This window comes from Atheta coriaria, unplaced genomic scaffold (genome assembly GCF_025399875.1).
Source record: "Atheta coriaria isolate IRGN ID8LTWV9N9 unplaced genomic scaffold, Caltech_Dcor_3.1 hic_scaffold_5_pilon, whole genome shotgun sequence".
Classification (NCBI taxonomy): domain Eukaryota; kingdom Metazoa; phylum Arthropoda; class Insecta; order Coleoptera; family Staphylinidae; genus Dalotia; species Dalotia coriaria.
In genome coordinates this window covers 975711-1001256 of record NW_027045447.1, presented here as the reverse complement: position 1 = coordinate 1001256, position 25546 = coordinate 975711, and the positions used below count along the sequence as shown (strand labels likewise).

Genomic DNA, 25546 nt, shown 5'->3' with positions numbered 1-25546 from the left:
ACAGTTCAACAAGAACAGCGATCTCCCTTTGCATGCATCAGGTCTCCGAGCAATGATGATGCATACCCACGAGGGACCATCCTTGCCCACCTCGGTTTCTGTGTGTGTGTGGAGTTTAGTCCAGTTGATCACTATGGAGCAACCATGGTTACACATTTGCGCATTCGTTCGTAAGTTGGGTCGGGGACACATTCCCCAAAGAATCCACGTGTGCATTCATATATCTCGGCACAATGGACAGGGCTTATAGCCATAACAACTGCATCTGCATTTATAGGGATGCCTTCAACGCGACACTGATTGTGATCAGTGATGCATGCGACCAGATCAGATCGAATCAACAACAACCTGATCGGGAAGAAATTGTAGTGGATTAAATCGATCTGTCTCAGTCTCATATTACTTAATTGCGATTTATTTGAATTTGAAAGAATTCTATTAAAATAGTCCGATTTGCACAAATCCCTTTGATGTACGAATATTCTGAATACATATGCAACCCATTGTCACAATTGAACAAGAAGATATTTCGTTGTTTGACGACACACGTCGCACATGTTTCGTTCCTCGGGAAAAATCCAACATTCAATGCACGACACTCCGGGCCCTAGATATGCTTATTTCTAGTTCGTCAAACAAATTCCATCCTGCTTTGTGCAACACTTCGCGAAGCGTGCTGCTGCGACTCATACCGATGGCGCGCATTCACCACTACGACATGTTAGTTTTCTCGAGAAGCGAGGAATCTTCGATTTCGTGGAAGCGAACGCGATTGATGTCGAAGATGAATTCCGGGAACGGCGACGAATTCTGATCGCACATCGCATATTCAATATGTTTCGAATTTATCCGAATGCATAATTTATATTCGATTGTTATGTCGACATCATTATTTAGACGGTGTGTATATCGATACAAATATGTTTTGTGGAGTATTTTCGGATGCAAAGTAAATAGACGCTCTCGTAGCGAATTTATTATGCGGGCCCCAAATACGGAACATAGGAAATATTGTGTTTACATAATCCAGGTACAAATATGCCGTCGTTAGATGTGTTTATCTAGAAAACATCTTCGACGGACTCACATCCATCATTCCGCAACATATTTTGCTACTTTTTTAACCCTAGAAAAGTGTTGGAATAAAAAAGTCTGCAACTTTTGTTACGTAATTTTATCTGCGACACATTCTGCTCGTAAATATCAAAGCATTATCAAACAATCGGATGATGCATCGGCCAGTCGAAGCGTAAAAAACCTTGCAAAATATAATGAATCAGAATTATATACATATGGAAAATAAATTGCACCGGCGAGGGAGTGGTTTGGCTGCAGCCCCGAATTTATCTGTCGCTCGGGCACAAAACTGTCCCTATAAAAATTACCATTCCACCCTCAAATACGAGCATATTTTCCGATCGTTACCACAACAAAAAAATATATTTACTGAATGTTTTCCAAAATATTTCATCAAATAAATATATTAATTTATATAATAAAAAATATGGTAACACTCTGTATATGTCGATGTCCAGACAAGTAATTCTTTTCAATATGTTCAGCAATGTGATCAAATATGTACCGATTCTGCGTGTAAATATTCATTGCTGTACTGGAAAACATGATTTTTTATTTCCCTGAGGATCTTCACCAGCCTGGGCTTGATGACTCGTACTCCTAAGCGTGCTGATGAAAGATGCGCGCGTGATTTTCTGAACTAGACCGTTCCCTGTGGACCCCAAAGGGCAGTGCGGGTGTAAAGCACCTCCACTTCATTTGGTATTAATGTAATTTTCTTATTTTTGGCCATATTGCTGATTTCCTCCGGAGGTACACTTTACCGTTTTATTGTCATTGGGCACGTAGGAATCGCGCTCGTTATGCGCACGTTAGCTTCGCGCAAATTTGCTGAAAGCGAATTTAAACGTCCTTGCTTTTTCAGTTTCACGGGCGAAACTGTTTCATACGCGCTTGTTTCTCATTTTCGTTCTTTTTTTTCTCTTCTTTTATTTTCGCTTTGCATGTGCTCGTTTGTGCGAGATGCCTTGTTGCGCCACGTCTCGCGCGTTATGCAATAGTAATTTGCTTTCGTTTTTGCGTTCCTGCGCGGCGTTTTTTTTTTATTCCCCGGTTGTTAGCGAGAGGGTTTATGGAGGTCGACTTTTATATCTTGCCGGGAAAAACGCAACGAGTCGAAACAGGCAAATGTTGAAATAAAAAGCAAAAGAGAAATGCGTTGATATACAAAACGTCAACGTGAGAGCACACAAAGTGGGCGGGAAGCCTCATACTCGCAACAAATCAAAGGCGAATCTTCAATTTCATGGAAATTGTCACAAAATAACTAATTTTACGAACACCGATATATTTTTAGTGATCGCTTTTCGTCGTAACTGCTGAAATTCTGAAAATCATTTCATATATACCCAGCGGGAATATTTTCGCGGAAATTTCCTAATAATACACAAACGCGAAAACATAAAATATATAAAATAGAAACTAATATTGTAAAAGTACTCGGCGCACTATGCGCAAGTGGTGGCTTTGTGAAATTTTACATTCCTCAAATGATATTGTCTGTTATTGTAAATTTTCGAATCGTGCATGGCTTTCATCATATTACAAAGCGCGCTTGTGTTTTCCGCACGAATTTATTCATATTTATTTTGGATTGTGAAATGCTTTAAGAAGAATTCATGTTATTTCACGTTCATATTTATTTTTGGCATACCTGTGCGCGCGGTCGGAGTTAAACGAATTCAAACGCACCGAAAATAAAATATAATAACAATCTACAATTTCATATTATTCCATAGTAATAATTTAAGTAATTTAATATTTAGAAATGAAGTCCGAGTACATAGAGAGGAGGAAATCATGCATTTTTAAAATTATGTTTTGTTGACAATTCTCGCATCATCATATTATATATGTTTGTGTAAAATTATATTTCAGCCTTGATGTTGGATTCCTTTTGTGATATTTTCTGATCTTTCCACATCCAAATTAAACCATATACTAAAATATGCCCTTTTCGTGCATCCCAGCGCTTCGTACATCTTCCTCGCGAGGAAAGTCACGCTTGCAGAACGCACATCGTACATAGCACATGTGTTGTCGGTGTTTTTATCCTGCTGCCGCATTTTCTCTTTTTTTGTGTGTTTTTCTACGTCGCACGGGCGTAGGTAGTACGTGACGTGATCTTTTAGCGTTTTTAGTACGTCGCGCGACGGTGGTCGTCCTTCTTTTACGTCCTCATAATCCTACGTCATGTCGTACAATCGCAACCCCACACGTACCACTCCTTTTAAGTCCGTCTGGTGGTGCTACATGTCGCCATCTAGTATATTCTAATATGAGAACTGAAAAAGTGCTTTGCCCTTTTGCACAACGCATGTAAATTTAACCTAAATGCATCTTTTTATATTAAAATATCTTGAGGTCATTGAAAGTTCACGAAAAATTAGACCAAACATTAAAATTTATTGCTTTTCAACATTTATCTCCTCCATTCAGCGATGATTGATCAATTGAACAGAAAAATGTTTTCAGACGCACGCTTATCGAACCACTCAACGACGCAATGAACTAAAAATTAATTCCCGAAGCAACAAGCCAGAAAAAAATAAATAAAATCGACTGCGTCCATCAAAACTCCGCTCGATAAGAAACGAGAAAATTAATGAGTTAATGAATCGTTCGCCAGCGGTATCAGCCCGCTCGAATCTTTTCAATTAACTTCGTTAATTAATGTAACGCACCGAGTTGATGTGAAAACTTTACAATCTTTACATTTTACATTCACTTAACATTTCGAAGATACTTTTAGAGCTCCCCAAAAAGGTAACAAACCCATTTGAACAATTTCATCCACACAATTTCCTCGCGTATAAGAATTCTTATCATACTGCTGTATGAATCATGTCCATTTGTAATTTGTAATAAAACAGTAAAACATTAAAGAGCCAGGCGCGTAAGGGGAAAAATTGAATTAAAGGTGCTAAAAACATGTCCAAACAAAATTTACAATCGAAAATCTTATCGCCGTGGCGATCGCGGACACGCGTCGAATCTTATCGGCGCTGGAAACGCATTAAAGTGGGCATTCTATTCTAAATTAATTAACCGAACGCATATAACTTGCATAAAACGCGCGTGCAGCGGGTAATAAATGTTGTCGAAACATGAAATTTTATTTATGCGCGGCGTAGGTGTAAAAAACGCGCAAGAACGCTACCTCCAGGGGATGGAATACTTTATTGTGCATTTTTATTATGTATTGGGGTGCATTTTATTTGGATTTTACAATCGCCACTTTGTATGTATTCCGTATTCACCATTCCGGGCGGGTTTTATAGTGGGTGACGCGTTTTACTCTTTTATACCGCGGATAATTTGGTTTAAAATACAAGTTTAAGGGATACACTTTGTATCGATAAGATTATTGGGTTGTAAAACATATTTTCTTTATATTTGCGTCTGGTGCGATTAATTTGGTGTTGTTTTAGGTTTAAAAAAAGAGAAATTCGTATATCAAATGTTACGTCCAACAAGTCACAAAACGGATAATAAATTTTCATAAATTTCGATGTTTTACGACACATAAGAGCAAAAAAAAACACACAAGCGCGGCGTGGCATTAATGCCCCTATGTTCCGATGTCTGTTCGAGGTGTAAAATCGAGGGTCAAACTTTTTTTTCTGCTTTCTTTGCGGCGAGTATTTCCGTTTCATCTCATCGAACGTCTCTTCCCTTCAGTGGTGTCGAGTGGAAAACCGAAAAAGACTACAAGTCAAAACGTCGATAGTCGGAGTGCTTCAACGGCTCGAATTCACGTTCCGGTGACAACCCAGCCCGAAAAAGGGAAAAGGTGCGGTGCGTCGGGGGCTACGTGAGTGCAATCGCTTGCACGTTGCAAGCAAGCAGACACACATGGAACCTCTCTTACAATATGGATGGACGGCGTGTTTACGTTGAATCGTCGTTAAATTATTAACGTGAACACGACGGGGAACACGTGTCGAATTGCTCCCGATGACGTTTGCTACTTATCCGAACTGTGGAGATCGGCATTTAACTGCGGTGTGAAAAAAAAAGATTTTCTTGTCATCACCACATTTTAAAATATTTCTAATTTGATTATTTAAAAATGTATGTTTTAGATGTTCACTTTATGATATTTGCTCCTAACGAGTACATTGTGAAGCTGTCCCTTGCACTCATCCCCAGTTTCACCCGTTGCGCGACTCCCTTTGATAGTGGCTTGCAACGCGGGCGCCAAACGCTGCTGGTTGAGCTGGAGCTTTATGAGTTCATATCGCTGTGTCTACCAACACGTATCTGCGCGTCTACATTTGCTCGAGACACATCTACAGCCCGACAATGCACAATCTACTATCGTGCAATCACACAATCATTTACAGAATTTGCACTGCACCGAATTCAACCCCTCGCGTTTTGGGTTCTTGAATTCCAACTATTCTAACCTTAACACAATACCTGGTTAGGTTAGGTGTTGTTGGGCGGAAGGAGAAGATGCTGGTTGTTCTAAAAGGGAGACTGCCCTTGCTGGAATGACTTTGCATTCGGAGTTCATTGCAACCTGCAGAGACTTCTCGTCTCTCGGTATTTACCTTGTTGGGTTGCTGGCTGGCTTTGTGCTTGTCGGCGAGTCGGTGGTTGGAAGGTCGTGTGATCATGATCTCTTTACACGGGCGTAATTTGTGCGTCGCGACGGGCGAAACCAGGCGTTAATCGCTGCCATTGTTCTTTTGCCTTTATCATTTTCATCCGGTGCTAGTCCCAGATGCATGTACTTGAAAACTGCACATCTGTAATAATTTAATCTGGAGTGAAAAAGATTTTTTCGGTTTTTTAACGAAATACTTTCTTATCTGGCGTGCATTGTACTACGTTTTGAAAAGGATTAAGACCCTGGGACAGCGCACTGCGGAAATTGTTAATTTAAATAAACTAATTAAAGAACAAACAACGAAATTACGTTTTAATTAATTTTACGGAGAAGAAAACGCAAAAAATGCGAGGACAAACGTATTAAAAAGGATTTTCAACTAAATTCAAATGAAATTACCTCCAATGGCAAAATAGTATCTCCGTTTGTTTAGTTAGTTCTGTTTAATCAACGTTCCCGCTCAGTTGGTTTAGTTAACAATCTTGTTTGATAAAAAGAAACTTTACAAAGGATAGCTCTTGATTAATTTTTTGCCAATTTTGTTGTTTTTGTTTGTTTTGTTTTTTTATATTAAATACTTGAAAAGTTCATAATGCCGCGATATTATGTGTTCACATCAAGTTCGGTAATTGTGCGGCATAGTTGCTAAAAGTTTGCTTCCTATACACGCCGGGTGCAAGTTGCAAATTTATTTAAAAGCTTAAAACGGCGCAAAGTTTAAAAAGCTCCGCCACGCAGCTCCGAGCTGCACGAAATGTAAAAGGCATTAATCGTATTTGTTCTTCGCGTGTAGGCATTTAGCGCAGCGCAGCGTCCTGGGAGGCATCCGATGGTATCACACGAGCGGCGGCGCCGCCTCCGACCGCCGCCACAAGTCCGGCGAGCGAGCGCGCATAAAAGACACAAATATAAAAACAGCAAATGGAAGATAATGGAATAATTGAATTGCAAAAGTTCAAAAATGATTTTAAAAAGGCACACTAATTGCATTTGCGCGCCGGGGCCAGGCGTGCTATTATTCCGGGATTCTCGTGAAAATTTTCATCTTATTACCGTAGCGTGGTGCGGTGGGTACAAAAAGTGCACTTTGAATACGAAACCTGTGAACATTTGCGGAGCGCTGTCGAGGGACAACAAAAACGTGCGAAATGTTTTAAATAATTACACCCAACGAGCGCTGATAGAAAAATACAACAGCATCACGAATTAAAGCGACATTTTATTTTAATTACATTCGCACTTTTGTGCGTATAATTGGTTTTTCGATAATGGCAAAAAATGTAGCGACATTTTTTTCTCTCTCCTCGTCACTCGTTTATATCAACATTTGCTGTTTACACGTGTTACATGTTGACACGACACACGCCAGGTACGGAATTGTAATTTTTAATTCAATTTTCGATTTTATTTGATTTGTTTATTAACTTTTTCAATCATGACAACTCACGCGCGGTATGTCTATTTTCATCGGCCATATTCACGCACTCGCATTGCGTTAATGCAGACATGATTGATTTGATTAAATGCCGTATCGAAAAATTTCAATATACGGAAAAAATTTTGCATGCCCGAATTCGCATGTTATACAATAAATGGAGTTTTATTAAATTTCATTACAGCGCAATTGCAATTGCATTTGTGTAAAATGCTGCAAACGTGTAGCAATTAATTCTGTTTAAATTTCCAATGGAAAATTTCAAATTCAATTGTTGCAAAATAGGTTACACAATAAAATAAAATAAAAAAAAAGTAATTCTAAACTTTCTAGACATTCATATCATAAAAGGATTTTTATGATTTTTTTTTTTAATATTAAACTTTAAAATGATATGATGTGTGAAGAACACAACAGAACTTGAAGGAACGGAAAAAAATCCAGACGTGATAAATGAAAGAAAGCATGATAGTCGCCGTAAAAGTATCGAATTACCTGTGTGCCCAAACTTGGCCACCGAAAGTTTTTAATTTGACGGAGGATGAAAGCATTAAATTTGAAACCCGAGACTACCTATCATATTTCTCATTTTGATCAACGTAAAAATAAAGAAAAATCATTCATGAATTATTCTAATGACACAGCTGGATGGGAAGCTACCTTGTTTAGCACTCAAATTATTCCAAAAGAAACAAATAAATTTTATTTTAATTTTTTTCTTATTTATTATTTATTCATATTTAAATTTAACTGCTCGACTATAATTTTTATCCGCATGATAAGAAACAGCAGTTTCATGAAGTGTGCAGTTAAGCACTCGACAGGAATGTGTAGTTTGTGGGAGTAGAATGGGTTGCACCCTGCAGGAAGTCCGCTCGAACGACGCTGGTGAACTCTACATAACCTACTTCTCTATCATTGTCCCAAACAAGAGCTTTGCCAGAGCTTAAGACAATCGATTTATTAGACTTTATGTTTAGATTTTATTACTACTACACTTTCCTCCATATAAAACACAATAAAATATAAATTTAACTACGCTTTTATTTAGTTTAAATTTACTTGACGTTTTGTTTCACTTTAAATTCTTATTCTTCGTATTTATTTATTACGACGTGGGTGTACCCAACACACCTCCGGAGGTTTTTTCTGTTTTTGATTCGCGTTTACTTTGCTGCGTTTGCTTTTGATTTTGATTCCGCCCTCGGTGTTGTTGTTAGTGTTCCTGTTGAACAGTAAACTAAAGTCGTAACAGGCCAACAAGTACAAGACAACAAGTCGCAACAACAGCGATATTCTCTGCTGGCGCTCGTTATTTGTTTCGGAATTTTGCGTTTTATTCGAATGCTGCACGAGTGGAATTGCATAATAGTGAGCTTTTTTACTTTTGGTTTATATGAAGAGTTTAGTTTACTCGCGGATTGTTTACGTACGCTAAGTTTCTTCATTTTATTACAATAGTTCTGAGATAGTAAACTGAATAAATTTTTGAGTTTTAGTGGTGCAGATTTTTATTTTTCAATCTGTGCGACTCCTGAAATTGAATAAAAAAACAAATCGCGGATCATTAGCACGTCGCGCGACGCGCATCTGCACCTGACTCGTACAAATCGCCATCATTTATGATCCGGGGCGCACACGTCAAAACTTAATGATGGCCCCCAACGCGAGTATCATCCGTTCGACCGCAAAGTCGACGGGCGATCGCCGCCGCCGGAAAATTGATGGCGACGAATCACAATAATGACAAGCGTCCGCATTTGCGGCGGCCGAATGACCATTTCATGATGCTCAATATTATCGCCCATGGTTCGTGACGTTATGACGTTCTATTAGCGGTCGGATATTAATGAAGCGAATTATTAAATCATTCACTGCACAAACTGCACATCTGCGCTAACTCAACAACGAATTAGATAAGTAAATAATGAAATTTTCAAAGTGTTGTGATAAAAACCAGAAAACAGACCGATTTTTAGTGGCTACAAATTCAAAGCTCAAGTAGCACTTAATGTTCTGTTTCAAGTACAAGTATGTGCTTTCTATTGTATCTTGGTAAAGTTAAAACAAAGCAGTTGTTGTTTAAAGACGATTATTGCATACTGCACGTAGATGTGAATCTAAATTACTCCTCGCGCTGTATAAGAAAGGCCGAAGAAATTCATGCACAGCGGAGAAGTTCCTCGGCGACCAGCCGAATCGCCATTATAGTGTCGGGGCTCGCCCATAGTCGAGTGCATTTATGGTAATGAATCGCCGGAAAGCGCTTAAATTATATGCCATTTAAATGTTTTAATGGCCCGATAAAAAACGTGCTCTATTTGTTAATTATCTTTTATCATGTTATATTACACTTGTCGAGGCACTATGTTATTCACCAGACAATTGATCAATACTGAAAACTTTTCAAAAACACACAAAAAAAAATTTTATTATCAAAAATCGAAATCACAAATTTTAAATTTATGTCACTTGTAGCCGTAAAAAAGCGTCACCTAGTTTGGGCCGCGTATATTTCCCAGCGCGTTCGAGTTGTGCGGACATTCCGACAGCAGGAAAATCTGGGACAAAGTGATAAAATCTCTTCATTTACCTCTTTACCTCTGCGCGCGCGCTCGGCGTTGCAGTCACGTATAAAACAAAAGCACATCGTTGCCCAGGAATGGCAACTGGAACGCAAACGCAAAAGCACTACCACTGTCAGTGGAAGTTAGTTCTATTGGCTTTTATGCTCGATTTTACTTTTATATAAAGACGAAAAGTATAAATAAAGTTTTAAACTCGCACTTGAAGTTACAACCACCCAGCCGCCAGCGCTGCGCGCAATGCTTTGCAATGCAGCGCATAAAAAGCATTTCATTAAACAACAAAACAACAAATGTAGTTGTAGTTTTAATTTTAATTTAATCGCATGCATCTAGAGTGCGGAAAACATCTGCAGCTTAAACAGCTTTAAATTTATTACTGCCGCTTATTTTATTCATGAAATCACAATATTTATTTCGTTTGCAAGCATGGAACTTGAAGTGCACTTCATTTTATTTTTTGTTATTAATCTGTTTCTACCTGGGTGTATTCACCCAGCTTGAGATTGAGAGGGTTCTTTGTTAACTGTTGTTACTTCGAAAACATTGTACTCTACATGGGGTGCACGTTTGTGTCGTCATACGAATAACATTAAACGATATCGACTGCTATTGTATTGAGACTGCAACTTATTTCGGGATGACGTTTTGCCAAATACCCATTTCGGTTTACACGCCATTGAACGATTTCAGTTGTGTATTATTACGACTTCGGGCGAGACTGGGCTCTAATCGGGGTGGAAATAAAAGAGAGGAGCTTGAAAAACTGTTTTATAAACGGTATACCGGTATTTTAATGCTGATATTTTGAAAATACCGGTATTTATAAAATTAATTATGTTTTAATTTTAAAGAAATTAATTAATTAAACATAAGAAATTTAAAAAAATACCGGTATACCGATTTTAATACCGGTATTTTGGGGATACCGGTAATACCGGTATTACCAAAATTATTATTGTCTTTAATTTTAAGAAAATAAATTAATGAAACCTTAAAACAATACCGATATACCGGTTTTAATACCGGTATATTGAAAATACCGGTAATACCGGTTTTTATAAAAAATATTTTTTTCTTTAATTTTAAGAAAATTGATTAAATAAACCTAAAAAATAAAAAAATACCTGTATACCGATGCTAATACCGGTATTTTATAATTTTTAAAATTAACCACGTGAATGAATCCAAACCATAAAAATAATTGAATTAAATTCACACACGTTTCGCACACGTCTGAAAATTTTAATATGTTTTCTCTTCCGGTTTCACATCCAATTCCATTGATTGTATTTTTGCCTCCCCGCCTCGAGGCCACCAAAAATACCGCTTGTTATGAAATTTTTCAAAATTTTTTCTCATTGCTTTACAACTCATGATAAAACATCCGGTATACTTTATATATTGTTCCAGGAATATGCATAATATGTACACCATGTAGACACGTATGTGAATACGTACCCTTGACTGATTTATCGCTTTCAATAATTCGTCGCATCGGCATGTGTTTCGGCCGCGTGCGTTTGGGGTTTGGTCGCGTCTCGCATGCGTGCGTTTTTTACACGCCTGCTAGTTATCAGAGAATGGATGATGGCGTCACATTTTTTATACGCGTATTAACTACCATTACCCTGATATGATGATATGACCTACGGGCACTGCTACTGCATTGCATTTTTTTATTATACTTTATATCATTAAGTATTAGGGTACGTACCCTTGGATTTGAAATCCGGGACATTTTTAATTTGTTGCGTAAGAACTGTGGTATTGTATAGGATAACGTGTTCGTAGATCCGTGACCGTACTATTCATCCCCTGAATTTTGGGGTTGTGCGAACATTTGTACTCGCATTCGCATTGAAAATGTCAATACGCGGCCATATTTTATTATCCAATTGATAGAAAAATCGTTTCGACGGGCGGCAGGCGGCGCATGAACGACGGGGATAATCAGGCGAGATTATTAAACTGTGTTAACCCCTCGTCAATATGCTCATGCATGTTTTTCGAATAAAAGCGAACAATCGAACGGTTTCAACAAATCAAATATTCAAATTCACTCTGACGCCTACCGAAAACCAATAAATAAAATTTTAATTCCTCTCAAAAATAAAAATATGTTATTTTATTAACAAAAAATTTCTTTGTTTGTTTCAGGTGAGTCTTTGACGATCGTTTTGAAAATCCATGCTTCCGGACGACCTTTCAAAGGTATTGGATAGTTACAGACACGATTGTAGTTGAAGCCTGCACTCGCTGGTTGTTGTAGCGGACTCGGGTGCATTGTGTCCGGGATTGTCTAGAGATCTTTCTCGACCCGTTTCGGGATTAAGTCAAAGCTCCGCGCCCGAAAAAAAAAAAACGCGCTCCACTCAACTGCTAATACTCTCCAGCCTCGCATTTACTTCCTCTATTCTTTATCGGACCCGAGTGGTATTTTCCACTATTGTACTCTTCAAGTACCACTACCACTAGTCGTTTACTATATCAAATATCTCCGATGCACCCTAGGCGTTTACATGATTTTTTTTCTATTTTTAAACAAGGGTAGAAGGTATTTCCAAAGTTCCTATGTAGGTTAAATTTATTTATTACTCAATAATCAATTGTTTGCGCTTGTTTTTCAAGTGTTTGCCAGACAATGCGCATAATAATAAACTAGCGAACGTGATTGTGTCATTTCCAGGGGTCCTCCGCCCTGATACGTGATTACCGCGTGCGGCACTCGAGCGCGAATGCACACATGCACGCGCGCTATAATATATTCCAAATAGAATAGAGAATAGATTGAGATTGGGAGGGCTCTTCCCGAGGAGGAGCGCCTTCGCTTTTTGGACGCTTCCATCCATAGGGTGATGATATACCGGCATATCCCAAACCCAGTTTAAACGAACGTAAACGTTGAGATCTGCTGGGAACTGGTTCATACTCGCAAGCAGGTTCATCACGGTCCGTCCTTTGTACTCAATGGCGACCTTACGTCGCTGGGTGTCCTTATGTCTTTCAAAGTGGAAATTTACGAAGAGGTGCATGGCCTGCATTCAATGAATGCCACGCCATGGCAATTTCTATTATGTTTAAACGTGTGCGGAGGGTTCATTCAGCGCGACCTCTGAAGGGCACTTCTTTATGCACTTGAACCACTCCTTAGTCAGTCTTCACGCCAAGGCGACAATTCACGTCTCTGTATAGAGAGATTAGAACTAAACGTTTTATTAAAAACCTGAGCGTTAAGAATAGAAAGCTGTTAAAACTATTTTATAGAGATTTGAAGGGTTTTGGGAGTGGGGGAATGCAGGATTTAAAATTTGATAAATTCTTGTATCCGTCCATATTTACGTTGGGAAGTTTCAGCCAACCTAGCATGTCGCAAAGTGCACACATGCCTTAAGGTGTGTTTGCAAACCCACTCAACCCTCATGCTCTTGCTCATGCACGGCATACTTTAGTACTGGTGGTGGTGGTAGTGGTGTGTTTGGAGTCCTTGCAGTTTGCACTCGGTACACGCTAACAGCCAGCGGGTCGCCGCAGCCATTGAGCAAATAAATCGATTGTATTTTCATGCATATGTCCGCCTCCCTTGTTGTTTTGCTCAAAGCTCTGACGCGGAGGAGGAAAATCGAAATAAAAGCAAATCTTCTTTGCATAGCAATAAGAATCGTACGTGCGTGGTATGGGGCAATATTGATAACATGCGTGTAATGAATGAATGCACAATATGCACCCTTGGCGTTTTACAAAGCAAGTACAAATCGAATCGAATCAAAGCGCGATCAACGAATCAAAAAATACACAATTAGAGTAAACGCATTTATTATTTACTATTTACATACGCGTGTCGCAAACAGAATTATTGTAATGCAATCGATCAATCATTTTAATGCAATTTTAATTTAAATCTACTTCAAAACCAAAAAAAAAAAAAGAAAATTTTGTCAAAAATTTAATTCTATTGTGTTACGAGTTCGCTATGTATGACTAACCTTAACCTAACTTCTAACCCCTCTGTGTTACTATGCGGCTGTTGTAACAAGGCCCGGTGTTACTTTGATATATTCACATATGCAACCCTCGGATCTCTCTACGTACACCCACCCACTCCACCCGAAAACACACGTGAGGGGATGCTGCACGTAGAAAGGTGAAGTAGCAGTAACTGAGGGTGACTACATCCGCGCTGGTATGGAAAGTGTTTCCGAATGTGTGCCTTGAGTGCTTCGGAATCGCACGCGCGATGTATATGTATGAGATTAAACGGAACTTGATCAATCATTCATCAAGATGGCATCAGTGGCACGGCAACCAGCCTCACGTGCATCTAACCTCAACTTTACGCATATTAGATGATACGATTAGGCTAGGCAACCAGTGTATACTTTCATTAACGTCTATTATCATTATCGTACAGCGTGCTATTGACAAATTGTATTATTTGAAGGAATTTAGGTTATCTTGGAGGAAATTAATGTCAAAATCAAATTTAATAAGCTTTATTTTTCTAGTTTATGAATTTCTCTGTCCCTGTTTGCGAATAATTCATACTTTACTGCACGATATTTCACCCCGAGGGTGGAAAATATGCAGCACACATCGTACATTACACTGGAGGACACCCTGCGATGCACCTTTGTCAGTATATTACGCGGGGCAGCAAGCGCCCTTAATAAAACATCCATCCCCCCAATTTGGCGGTACGTACACCTACAATACAACACTCTCTCTTTCCAGCCGTCCGCACCTACCCCCAAACATTGCTTGCATCCAGCCGCCTGTAATTTACATCATGCCCCGCGTTCGGTTTTGATCCGCATGAGTCAATCTGGGTGATTGCGATTGCAATTTACAAGGAACCGCAAGCAACTTGCTGTGGACCTTTGAGTTCATCGTGTTGTGATGGATAAGGAAAGATTCGGTTTGGTTTGCTTTTTTTCTGTTTGGATGTGGATGGTGAAGGCAGGAAAGTCGGCTAATGGGCTTTAGCGTTACGAATTTACCAATTTCAACACCCTCCCTTATTTGCCGACGCTAGTGTGCATTCTTTATTCCCGTGCGGGGCGGGCGTGTTGTTAGCATAAGCGTAAGACGACACACGAGTGAATCTTGTGATATAAAAGAGTAATGCACAAAGAATGTCATGGTAGACTACATAGGATCTACAGAGTGTTCATCAAATACCTAAAACTCTTACAATTGATTAAACACCCTTAAAATTCTTTAAAACTAATGAAATCATCATAATTACGCAGTGAAATTTTTGGTTTTGAATTTAAAGTGATTTCTAACCTTATTCTATATATTTACATAGGTGTATTGTGTGTTGCGTGTCTTAGAAAGGACACAGAATGTCATAAAACGTCGTCCTGGACGTTATTGACGAAGGAGACAGCCCCAACTTCCACCGAAGACATAAAAAACACATTAACCGAATGCAATTTCAAGGAATTTAATTAAATAATAAAAATTCACCGATACACCGGCTTAATTATTACCGACGGGCGCAGTATCAGAGTGGAATTAAATTTGCATAATCGCAAATAATAATCTCCACTAATAACAGGCCGCTATATAAAATTAATTTCAAGCGGGTTTCACATCGACGAGAGGTATTTAGTTGCAATTAGAATTATAGCAACACAGAAAAATATTCAATTTTTTTTAAATAAATTTTTTACATTTACATTGAGTATTGCGCAGTCATCTAAATTAAATTAATATTTCGAACGTGTGCCGATGCATTACGCGCGGAAATCCATCCTTGTGTATGCAGTCGGTGCTTCCTGCATCACGCCACCCCTATATGTGTATATAATTCGAGCTGCGCTTATGATGCAATAAGTAAAAAATGATGTATTGTTGTAAAGTGCGCAGGCGGATTTAAAGCCTTCGGATGGGGAAATAAGGCAAATTTGTTACGGTTTACACATCGCTCTCTCGCCCCCCCCCAAACGAAAAAACAGCCCGGCCGGCTTTCGGCTGCTGGCTAGATTAAACTTTCCGAGGGCGAGTTGATTGATGGTCTTACAATAAAGTACCATTACCATTAGGCATTCAACAAGACAAGACGACAACACGTCGACGCACAACGCACGCTGTGGAATAAAACCACTTGCCGAGACTGATGCAAATGTTACGCGTCGGGGATTTTCAATAATTTCGATTAAATTCCAGCAGTTCATCGCATTCCACGTTGAAGATATTTGAAAAATTGTTTTTGGTGTGTGTGTGTGTATGTGTGGAACAAAGGAAATTTTAATTGTAATTGTCAATCAGTGGTTTGTCTGCGTCTTTGTGACGCAATGACGTGAAAATGCAAAATGTCATTTTCACGACGCGTGTCGGCTGACTTTTCTGATTATTTCCTCGACCGCAATCTTTGCTCTTTAGGGAGTGCGGTAAAATGTTACGACACAAGCGCGCGCGGCGGGTTATTACGGAAATAACGCCGGTATCGAACAAGCGGCTGGAAATTTCGAATTTCAAAAGGCAATTAAAGCGAAAGGCAATTAAACGTCGCGTTTAACGCAGAAGGTAAGCGCCATCCAAGCGCAATCAAAACAAGGCAATCTCGGCTAATAGACGACGGGCGGCAACAATATCGAAATGATTATTCGCAAGTTTCGGGGCTGGAATTTCACAAACAGTAGACAAAGACTCTACTCTCACGTGGGACAGCCCAAGGACCAACACAACACAATATTGTTGAGAGTGCTGTTGATGGAGATTGTGATTGAGAAAGGGCATGTTGAGAAACTCGTAATCGTAGAAGCAATCGCAATGAGGACGTAGGACTTGCCGGGCGTCGATTTCATCATCAGGTGGTCCATTCCGAATCGAGAATCCCCACAAGACATTCGACATCCATTACGCAAATTTCCTCTCTTCGTGCCGAGCAAGTCTACAACTCACCTCTTTGCTTAAACTCTAGTAATTTATATTGATGAAATATTTCCTTCAAATTTTAAGCAAAAAATATTTAGTTAGTAATTGGATACTCTTTTGATCAAAAGGTTTTTTTAGTTTAACCCGAGCCTCATTTAAGTCTATTGTTTGTAATGTAATAACATTTCAAGGGGTTTTGTGCATCGGAGTCAAGGGCACTTTTAAATTTTCTCTTTTTTTTTGCTCTCTGCGTTTTTTCTTTGTGCTTTGGCGTTTAGTTTTTTTCGAAAATGCTCTACTCAACTCTTGACTGCTGACTGACCCGGGTCTGCTTAGGACTTTCTTACATTTCCTCCCCTTCTTCATCTACTTACTCATGGTCGTCTGCAAAGTTAGGCGCAAGAATGCATGCTTTGTGCGTCCTCTTACCGAATAGTTGCTTCCGAGCCTTTAGGTAGCGTTTCCTCGGGTTTCCTTCATGACTTGAAAAAGTCTGCGAGTAATCAAGACTCGAGTGGATGAAACTCGCCTCGTCATTCAATACACTTCTTTATTTTACACTTTCCAAGGCGGTGAGGAAAAGGTGACATCAAGCGCGGGAATACGAGGAGAGTATATTGGAAAAGTGTGCACTGGAGGGAAATAAATTGCGAATCAAAGCGCAAAAACAACAACAATAAGTTTTCAGATGAAATTTAAGAGACAATTGAGTGAAAAGTGAAGAAACTTCATTTATTGATATTCGTGAATTATTTATTAGTTTTTGTATTGTTTTGATATCTTGGAGAAAATCGGCGACTTTATGAAACGAAGCAGGAAGTGAAAGAAAAAGGAACAAAACACAGCGATATTGATCCGAAATTGATGTAATTTGAGAGATACGAAGTCTCAAGTCATCGAGACGCGTCTTGCATCTCCGATTCTGCATTTCATCAATTAGTACCTACGTTTTTTTTATTCATAACTCGCGTATTTCCAACCGGAAATGTGAATATTTGAATTTAAATTTCCAAGAAATACTATTTTTAGCTGTCATTGTCATACCCAATGTTGCGTGCTGTGTGCACCAGCGATAGCAAAATAAAACCGAAAAGATATTCGCTTCGTCGAAACTCCAGCAGAGAAGCAAAGAGGAAATCTTTCCACTTCATCCCGTATCAATGCGCTCCGCGATCGGTTGAGCATATGTGACAAGAAAGCGCAATGGGGATTGAAGAATGCACCACGATTCTTCTGCAGTGCATCCACCAAGTCATCTAATAATACATTTAAAATACATCCATGGATGATGTTGGGAATGAATGTTTTGACGACACTCGGTGTGTGCTTGTGTGCGCTTAGTGCATTATAGTAACAATCCGGTTGTTCCTGTTGTTGGCGCGCGTTGTTTTCCTCCGAAATACCTTCGCTGTCGCTCCGGCTGCACTTGATTTCTTTTGACAACGCCAGCGAGGAGAAATCCCGTCGTGGAACACAGTCAGGACTACATTTTCGCCGAACTCCTGCGTGTCATGACAAACGGATATCGACTTGTAGATATACTTTTCGTAAATATACCCACCTAAGTGTGTTGGTTTATTTTATCACGTTTTTCGTGGTCTAGACTCGCCAAATATTCCATTATAAGCCAACAAAAGCAAATAAATTGATTGCAATTTTGTTCGATTTTCACGTCAATTGCACCTTTAACAATTCCAACGACGCCTTCTGCGGAGGCTTCTTGTAAGTTTTCATCTCATCCAATGTGTTATTTCGTTATTTGGTTATTTCCTTCGCGCTATTAAAAAGGCTTTGCGAGTGCTTCACCTGCCGCCCCCGACGCTTCACATATCCTGGTGTGGTGCGGTAAACGATTCGAAAATGATTTCGCCACAGCCAGACCACTTTTGCAAGAAAGCAACCCATTCAACCAACGGCGTACGTGCATGAGCATGTGAGGAAGCGAAGAAAAAATATAACGCGCAAAAGGGAAAAAGAAAACGCGGCCGGAAATTGTTCGCGCTTAATAAAATTTACACCACACAAAGGTGTGAACAGCCATCGTACTGATATCGAGCGTGAAACATGCGTGCGAAAATTATTTTTCAATAAAATTCTTAATTTGTGCTAATTTTTAAGAAAAAAAGTTTTAAAATCCACACATTGGTATATAATATGCTCATATTTATGAAAACCAGGGGAAAATGATGTTTTTTACTTGTTTTGTTTATTGTTTGGTGCTTTTAAGGGTAGTGCCTGTATGAAAAATGCAAACGCGCTACGGTGAACGATTTGACGTTTAATTTTGCGTGTTTGGAAAGCAATTTTTTGATAACGGCCATAACCGTAAACACGTAATCTCGAATTTCTATTATACGTCAGTGTTCTGCTTTGCGTCTCGCGTGAAAGCGCGCCGTTTGCAATATTTTCCGGCAAAACCATGAAAAAATAAATGTAAAGTTACACCGAAAATAGGACAAGTTTACACAGTATGTGTATTAAATATAGTGAAAGGCATTTTCAACAAAAACAACAACTGAAAAATATATGAAATTTTAATTTAAACGTATAACTAAAGTTTTTATTAAAATTTTTAGTAAAAAATCAAAAATTTGATTTTTATGCATTTAAAAATGTCAAATTTATAGTTGGTAAAAATTCCAATAGATGTCGCATGTTGTTTGAGGAGAATTTTTGACGGAATGTCAAAAAATTAGTTGATTTTTTAACTGAATCGACCTGCAGGCATTCACTCCCGAGTCAGAATGCCTCTCCGCGAGTTTTATCGCTGGAGCCCTTCGGCGTCGCGCCCGGCCGCCGCATGCGCACACCGCCCCATCGCCGGTCTTATCGAGTGCGGCGGGAGACAAGAGTGCGCCGTTCGTGCCGAACACCCCCACTTGGTAGTGAGCGTCCGTGCGTTCCGCGTCGCGTCCGCATCGCACGATCCACACACTCTCTCTCGCCGATTGTGCGTGAGCGCACGCGACCCAACAAGTATCCCGAGCCTCCTCTCTCATAATGTGTACGCACACTTTGTCGAAACCATTCGACGGCTAAGTTTTTATCGAACTCTCGTGCGCGGTCCGGAAACGCGACAGTAAAAGTGATGTGTGTCGGAAATGTCGCGTTCGTATTCACGAGCCGGCGCCACCGCCGCTAGCGCTCGCGATCGCGATCATTACTCCGCGCATTAATAATTCCCAGCGTCGAGCAACAGTTCACCGCGTCGATAAACAACAATGTGAAAAGATAAAGAAACGTAGACGAAAACTGTAAACATTGAAACACGTTTTGGTTTGATTTTTATTTTTATATACGGTTAGATTGATGAAACTGTTACAACCTGAACTGAACTGAACTGAGAACAAAAAGTGCTGTGAAAAGGATAATAACAAACGTGCAAGGATAAAGGATTCTTTTTTTTGCGCTGGGGGTTTAAAAAGCAAGTGAGGCGATATTCGTTGTGCGGTTTTCTTGCTTGCGGTTTACGGTTCGCCGTTTGGGTTTCGGCTGATTTTTTCGGTGGAGACGCCTCGAATCCTGGAAACCTAGAGGATAAAAGATGGATGGTTACGGGCCCAGGCCGCCGCCGTTACCGCGGCGAGTGCGGAATATTTATGCGGAGCCATTTTCGCATGAACCTAGGTACTTACTATTTTTCATTTGAATGTTACTATTGCCATTAATGCTATTAGCCGCAAGCGGATATCAGCGAGTCTTCAACGTGAATATGAACATTCGATGTAATAAATGTTGAAATATCGAATTTCTGAAGACATTTCGATAGAATAAATGTTGTTTTTCACTTAAATTAATTTTCTTTTCGAAATTATTCGACTCTGCGCTGAGAATTCGATAATATTTTCTTCTACTTTCTAACTTTTGACTGTTTTCACTCTGTTTAGTTATCCTAGCAATGTGAGGACGCTAGACTCAAAACTCACCATACAATTGTGAGTAATCTGACCGATTGGTTGTGTGGTAGACCAGTTTTTACATAATTTAAAGAAAATTGTGTGTTTTATTTTTGATTGATGTCATATTCATCATTTTCATACCATCAAAACGTATTTTAAGCATTTAAAAGATGAATTTGTAAATAGAAGTACAAGTAACTTCAGAATTTTAGGTTTTGAGTGATGTTCTAATTCCTGGTAATTTAGATATCTGTGTTTGTGGGCTAGGAGCTTTCTCTTTTCATCTTTGCGCCCCCGCGCGGAGATTATGTGTTCTTCAGCGCGAAAATTTATCGCTTGTCTTTAGCTCTTTTCTTGCGCCCGCTTTTTATACGCAAAGACGAAAAAAAAGCATCGAGCGCGTTTCTGCACGTTTCATTCGGCGATGAAAAATATTCTGCAATACCGTTCTGGGGTCTATTTATTTATATCTTACGGCAAATGGCGCAAAAGAAGCAAAAAGGAGGAAAAACGTGTTGCTGCAATGAAAAGATAAAGTATGCGGGCGCACTTGGGGATTTCCCGCGGGCCGAAACCGAGGCGAGCGCAACGTCTGCGCGCACTCCTCGGCGCTTCGTAATTCTTCAATTTCTATTCATTGCCGACGTCGCTCGCCGCCGCCGACAGCGACAACACACGCGTTCGATGAAAGCAAACTCGGCAAACCATACAATTCCTGCGACTTGAGAGACGTTAGCGTAAACCCAACATAAAGTAACGCAACCCAATGTACACGTAAATAAAATACAACGCGCTATGTGTAGAAAGTTAATTTTTACTCTATGCAACCCACCATACACATTTTCATGTATACATACAATATATGACATTTTTCGACTTAATATTATATTTGAATGCATTTTATGCTTGTTTGTTGCTTTCTAATAGAAAAGAACATGTGTAACAGCAAGGGAAACTTCAAACCGAGAATTTGAAACCCAAAACATAGCACACAAGCACCAAAGTTCATGCCTTGCCTTTAAACACTGTAGTTTTTTCTTGCTGCAAATCCAAAACATCAGAAACACGCGAAAACAACATCAAAACGAGGACTATTTGTTTGGCACACACATAAATATAAAGTGGATGTGAGTCTGTGAAAACGGATAAACATAAAGATGGAAAATACGAGCCGAAACTTTTCCAACCGAATAAATAAAAACATTGATAGATGTGAATTCATTTGGAGTTCAATTCTATAACAGCTAATTCTTGTTTTGAATGTCAACCCGAAAAAAAAACCGGTTCAATTTGATTCGCAACGATGGACTAATTCCCGACAATGAATTTTTATTGCTCCATCCGCGTATTTACATGAATATATTATAAGTATTTTTCAATTCCTCTCCGGCGGCGTTTTTGTTCGATTGAAACATTATCTTTTATTGAAATGCGGCGGCAGCGGTGTGCGACGGCGGCGATGGCGGAGGCGCGCGGTGCTTTTATTCGTCCGGGAAGCCGAGAAATTGATTGCCGAATCGCTGGGAATGATCAGAAAATATGTATGGCCGGCATACCGATGTTGGAATTGACGTTTTTACGCCGCAACGTACCGTGTATTTTCTCACGTTTGCCGCGCGCATTTTCCAATTCCTCCTCGTGTGCGTTTCGTTCGTTTCGTGCATCCGGCACGGTTACGTCTATTTTTACATTCCACATTATTTTCCCCATTTGCATTTTTCCCTATATTTCCCCTCAAACGAGTGCCAGTTTTTATCTGCGCACACAACCAAACGCTTCATTTACTTTGAACATTCAAAAAGTACAAAAAATGCCATTTTTGCAATTGTGTAATTTTGTCGCTTTTTTTGGAATAGAGAGGTTCATTGCACTATAAATCCACCCCCTGACACATTATCTTCTCGCTGTATTTTTGTTGTCACTCATTTGTGTCGCACATTATTGCGCTGCGCCCGTGGTGAACGGATTAACGCGAACGCGTCCTCTTCCTCCTCATTCTGTTGTCCGGAAGACCCCGTGGGAATTTACGTGCTGGCGAATTTATTTAGCTCTCGGGGGGAGGACGCCCGCTGGTGGCCGCCCGCCGCGGGCGCAAAACGGCAAACGAATCAAATTTTGATTGACTCTAATCTAATGCATATTAAAATAAAACATTGCCAACGCGCCACTATAGCATTTCATCCTTTTGCCACCCTCGGCATTATTATGCAAATGCAATCATTGCATACATCTGAATACTGATATCCATATATCAGGATATCGATCTGAAGAAAATAAAATTAAAAAATGCGACAAAACAAATAAAAATCTATTTTTGTCATTTTCTCATTCCGGAATCAAATTACACCGCAATTCTAATCTACGTCGAGTAGAAAAGTGATTTTCTATTTAGCTCTGCAAGGTATAGTCATACAAGACCATTATAAATAGTCGCATAGTTATATAGAGTCGACTAATAATAATGGCCCCGTACTTATCTGCATGTAGATGCCTCTTCGCACGCTTGTATGACTCGCTGCACAAGCGATTTGCGCGTGTACGTGCACTATTATTGTGGGTTAGCATTGTGTGTGTATTGGGTGGGTATGTGTGCGGTCGTGCGGTGACCAGTCGAGCGGGAAATTGCATTTTCATAAGCAATAATGCGACTAACCGAACTCGACCAAGCAAAACGACGCAGCGATACCGAATCCACAGCGCACCAACACACACACACGCAGCGCGAAAGAGCGACCTAAAGAATAACCCAGCTGTACCTAAATACTGGCTTCGTTTTGATATTGCGGGCGAATTCCGTATTTGCCTGCTGGAAAATGAAAAAGAGACTGGTTATGAATTGTGTGTTTGGAAAAACCTACGCTGCGGCGCGCTTATATTAATTGCCCTGGCTTTATAATTGTGTTTATTGGTCGGTAAATTTTAGATTTCATTTTAATTGCAAATTTTGTATTAAAATTAAATTAGGCATGGTATTTTAGAATTTTTTTTTAGCGTATGTTATGGTTTTAATTCAGAAATATTTAAATTAGGGTAAAAAAATATAATTTTTAGAGAAAAGTAGGCAACTCTTGTTGCGACGTCAGAACTTGGACTCAGGCACGACTGAGTGGCGCGGTCAGTGCGCGCTGTTCTTTTATACCTACCTAAGGATATTGGAGGGGGAAACGTGAGTCATCTACGTGGCTTGCCTACGTATTCAATTGAGTTATTATTAAATTACCTTAGTTTATTAATATTCAAACATCAACCAATCAAACTAAATTTACAACCACTCATTTAATTTATTAAAATATAGGGTTTGGTGGTAAATATTTCTTGTTTAAATAACTAATAGTTGCAAGTTGAACAATAAGTGCATGTATAATATAAATAGGCAATGGGAAAACACATGTGACGTGCACCGAGAGTTATTGTTGGCAATTAATGTTTAAAAGCAATCGGAAACGTTGATTGTCGGATACGTTAACGTGGGGCGGTTTGCTGGGGGTGGTTTCAACCGCTTCCGAGACGCGGTATAATTACTACTTACATGTTGCATTCACAATTCACGAATTCACATCTGTAACTGCAAGTTCTAGTTTCTAATTTCTAATAGTCCCACTTTCGGTGAGAGCTATCGGTTTGGGAAACTACCCTACATCACTTAACACACATACCCATACTAAATCATAAGATATCTGTGTGTGTGGGTAAACTTACCCTTTTGGTGATATCTAAAAGGACGAAAATTGTAATTTATTTTATGATGTCTCACATGGGAGGTTATTATAAGGCCGTCAGAAACTTCCACAAGGATAAAAAACTATCTGCGCGAATGTAAAAATACAGAAAAGTTTAATTAAATTTAGTGCATAATTAAAAAAGTTGCTGGAAATTAATTTTTGAATGAAAACAAAAACAGAGTTGCAGCTAGAGTCAGATACAGGGTGTGATAGAAATAATATTGTTGTTGTGTTGATGAATTCCCGCACGGCGGAAATTCTGTTATAAAAGAGCGAAACTTTTGGACTTTAGCGTGCGCGTCGAAAATTCTCTCTCTCATCATGTCGTCAGGGTATTTCGTTTGCATCGTTTAATTTCTAGCGCGCGTGCTACTAGTTACAAGTTTGATTGGCTTTGGGGCCTTTCATTTCATCTCCGCGTGTGTTCGGTTTGCAGTTTCCCATTTCAGCGAGAGTTCCAACTCGTTCCTCCTGTCGCCGGACTTCAACGGGCAAGCTTTGTTTTTAGTTCAAACTCTCTGGCTCTCCATCTGTGTTTTTGTTGATTACGTTTTCAACTTGTGAACTACTGTAGCTGCTATGAACATTGAAATTGCATTAGAAACTTTTCTCTGTATCACATCAATAAATTAATTACGATAAATTCAAAATATTTTCATGTTAAATGATGTTTTTCGCGTGCGTTTACAATTACCGCAAATAAAACGAAAAACTTTTCATAACCCCGGAAGATGAAAAACTTGGCGGTTATTTCGCTTTTTTCGACAGTTTACACGCCGCCCGCGTCTCGCATAATCTCGTTCACGTTGTTCGGGGACTTGTACGAAGGGCTCCAAAGTTTGCGCCTTCGATTAATTCGTTTGCGAAATCGTTTTGCTTGCAACTTCCAGCATACGACATGGATTTTCTTCTAACCCACGGGCCTACCAAGGACTTTGTCTTCTTTATCACTCCTTCCGGATGGGTGTTTTTTTTTCTTGTGCGACAATGTCGTGCGTAGCGGCGATATTTCTCAATTTAAAATTTTCCGCGAATTCCGCACGTCGTCGCGCGACCCTTATAATCTTATTTCGCCGGGTGATGTACGAGCGGAAAGTTTTTCCAAACGGCGCTTTGCTGGCTGTCTAACTACCAACACATACTCGTAAATAGACTACACCCAAAGTACTAGAGTACGTTTTACTGGGCTTTTATTGGATGGCATGTAAGTAAGTGAACAATGTACGCGCGGGCGAAAAGTTAGGGGGTTTGTTTGATGGGAACCCCCGTGGCAATAAATGCTTGGAGCAAGAGGGTGGTGGTGGTACGCGAATCATGCGCGGCATTTAAAT

At 39.6% G+C, this 25546-nt stretch overlaps 2 protein-coding genes across 2 annotated transcripts in view; both read left to right on the top strand.

Moving 5' to 3' along the window:
- Positions 1 to 12026, top strand: part of LOC135791800 (uncharacterized) — a 151933-nt gene extending 139907 nt beyond the window's left edge. The window contains exon 10 of the mRNA XM_065302343.1: positions 11873 to 12026. Coding sequence (XP_065158415.1) covers positions 11873 to 11876 — 4 coding nt within the window. The 3' untranslated portion in view covers positions 11877 to 12026. The remainder of the gene's footprint in view (positions 1 to 11872) is intronic.
- A 7364-nt stretch (positions 12027 to 19390) lies between these two features.
- Positions 19391 to 25546, top strand: part of LOC135791799 (teneurin-a-like) — a 31379-nt gene continuing 25223 nt past the window's right edge. The window contains 1 exon segment of the mRNA XM_065302342.1: positions 19391 to 20221. Coding sequence (XP_065158414.1) covers positions 20139 to 20221 — 83 coding nt within the window. The 5' untranslated portion in view covers positions 19391 to 20138.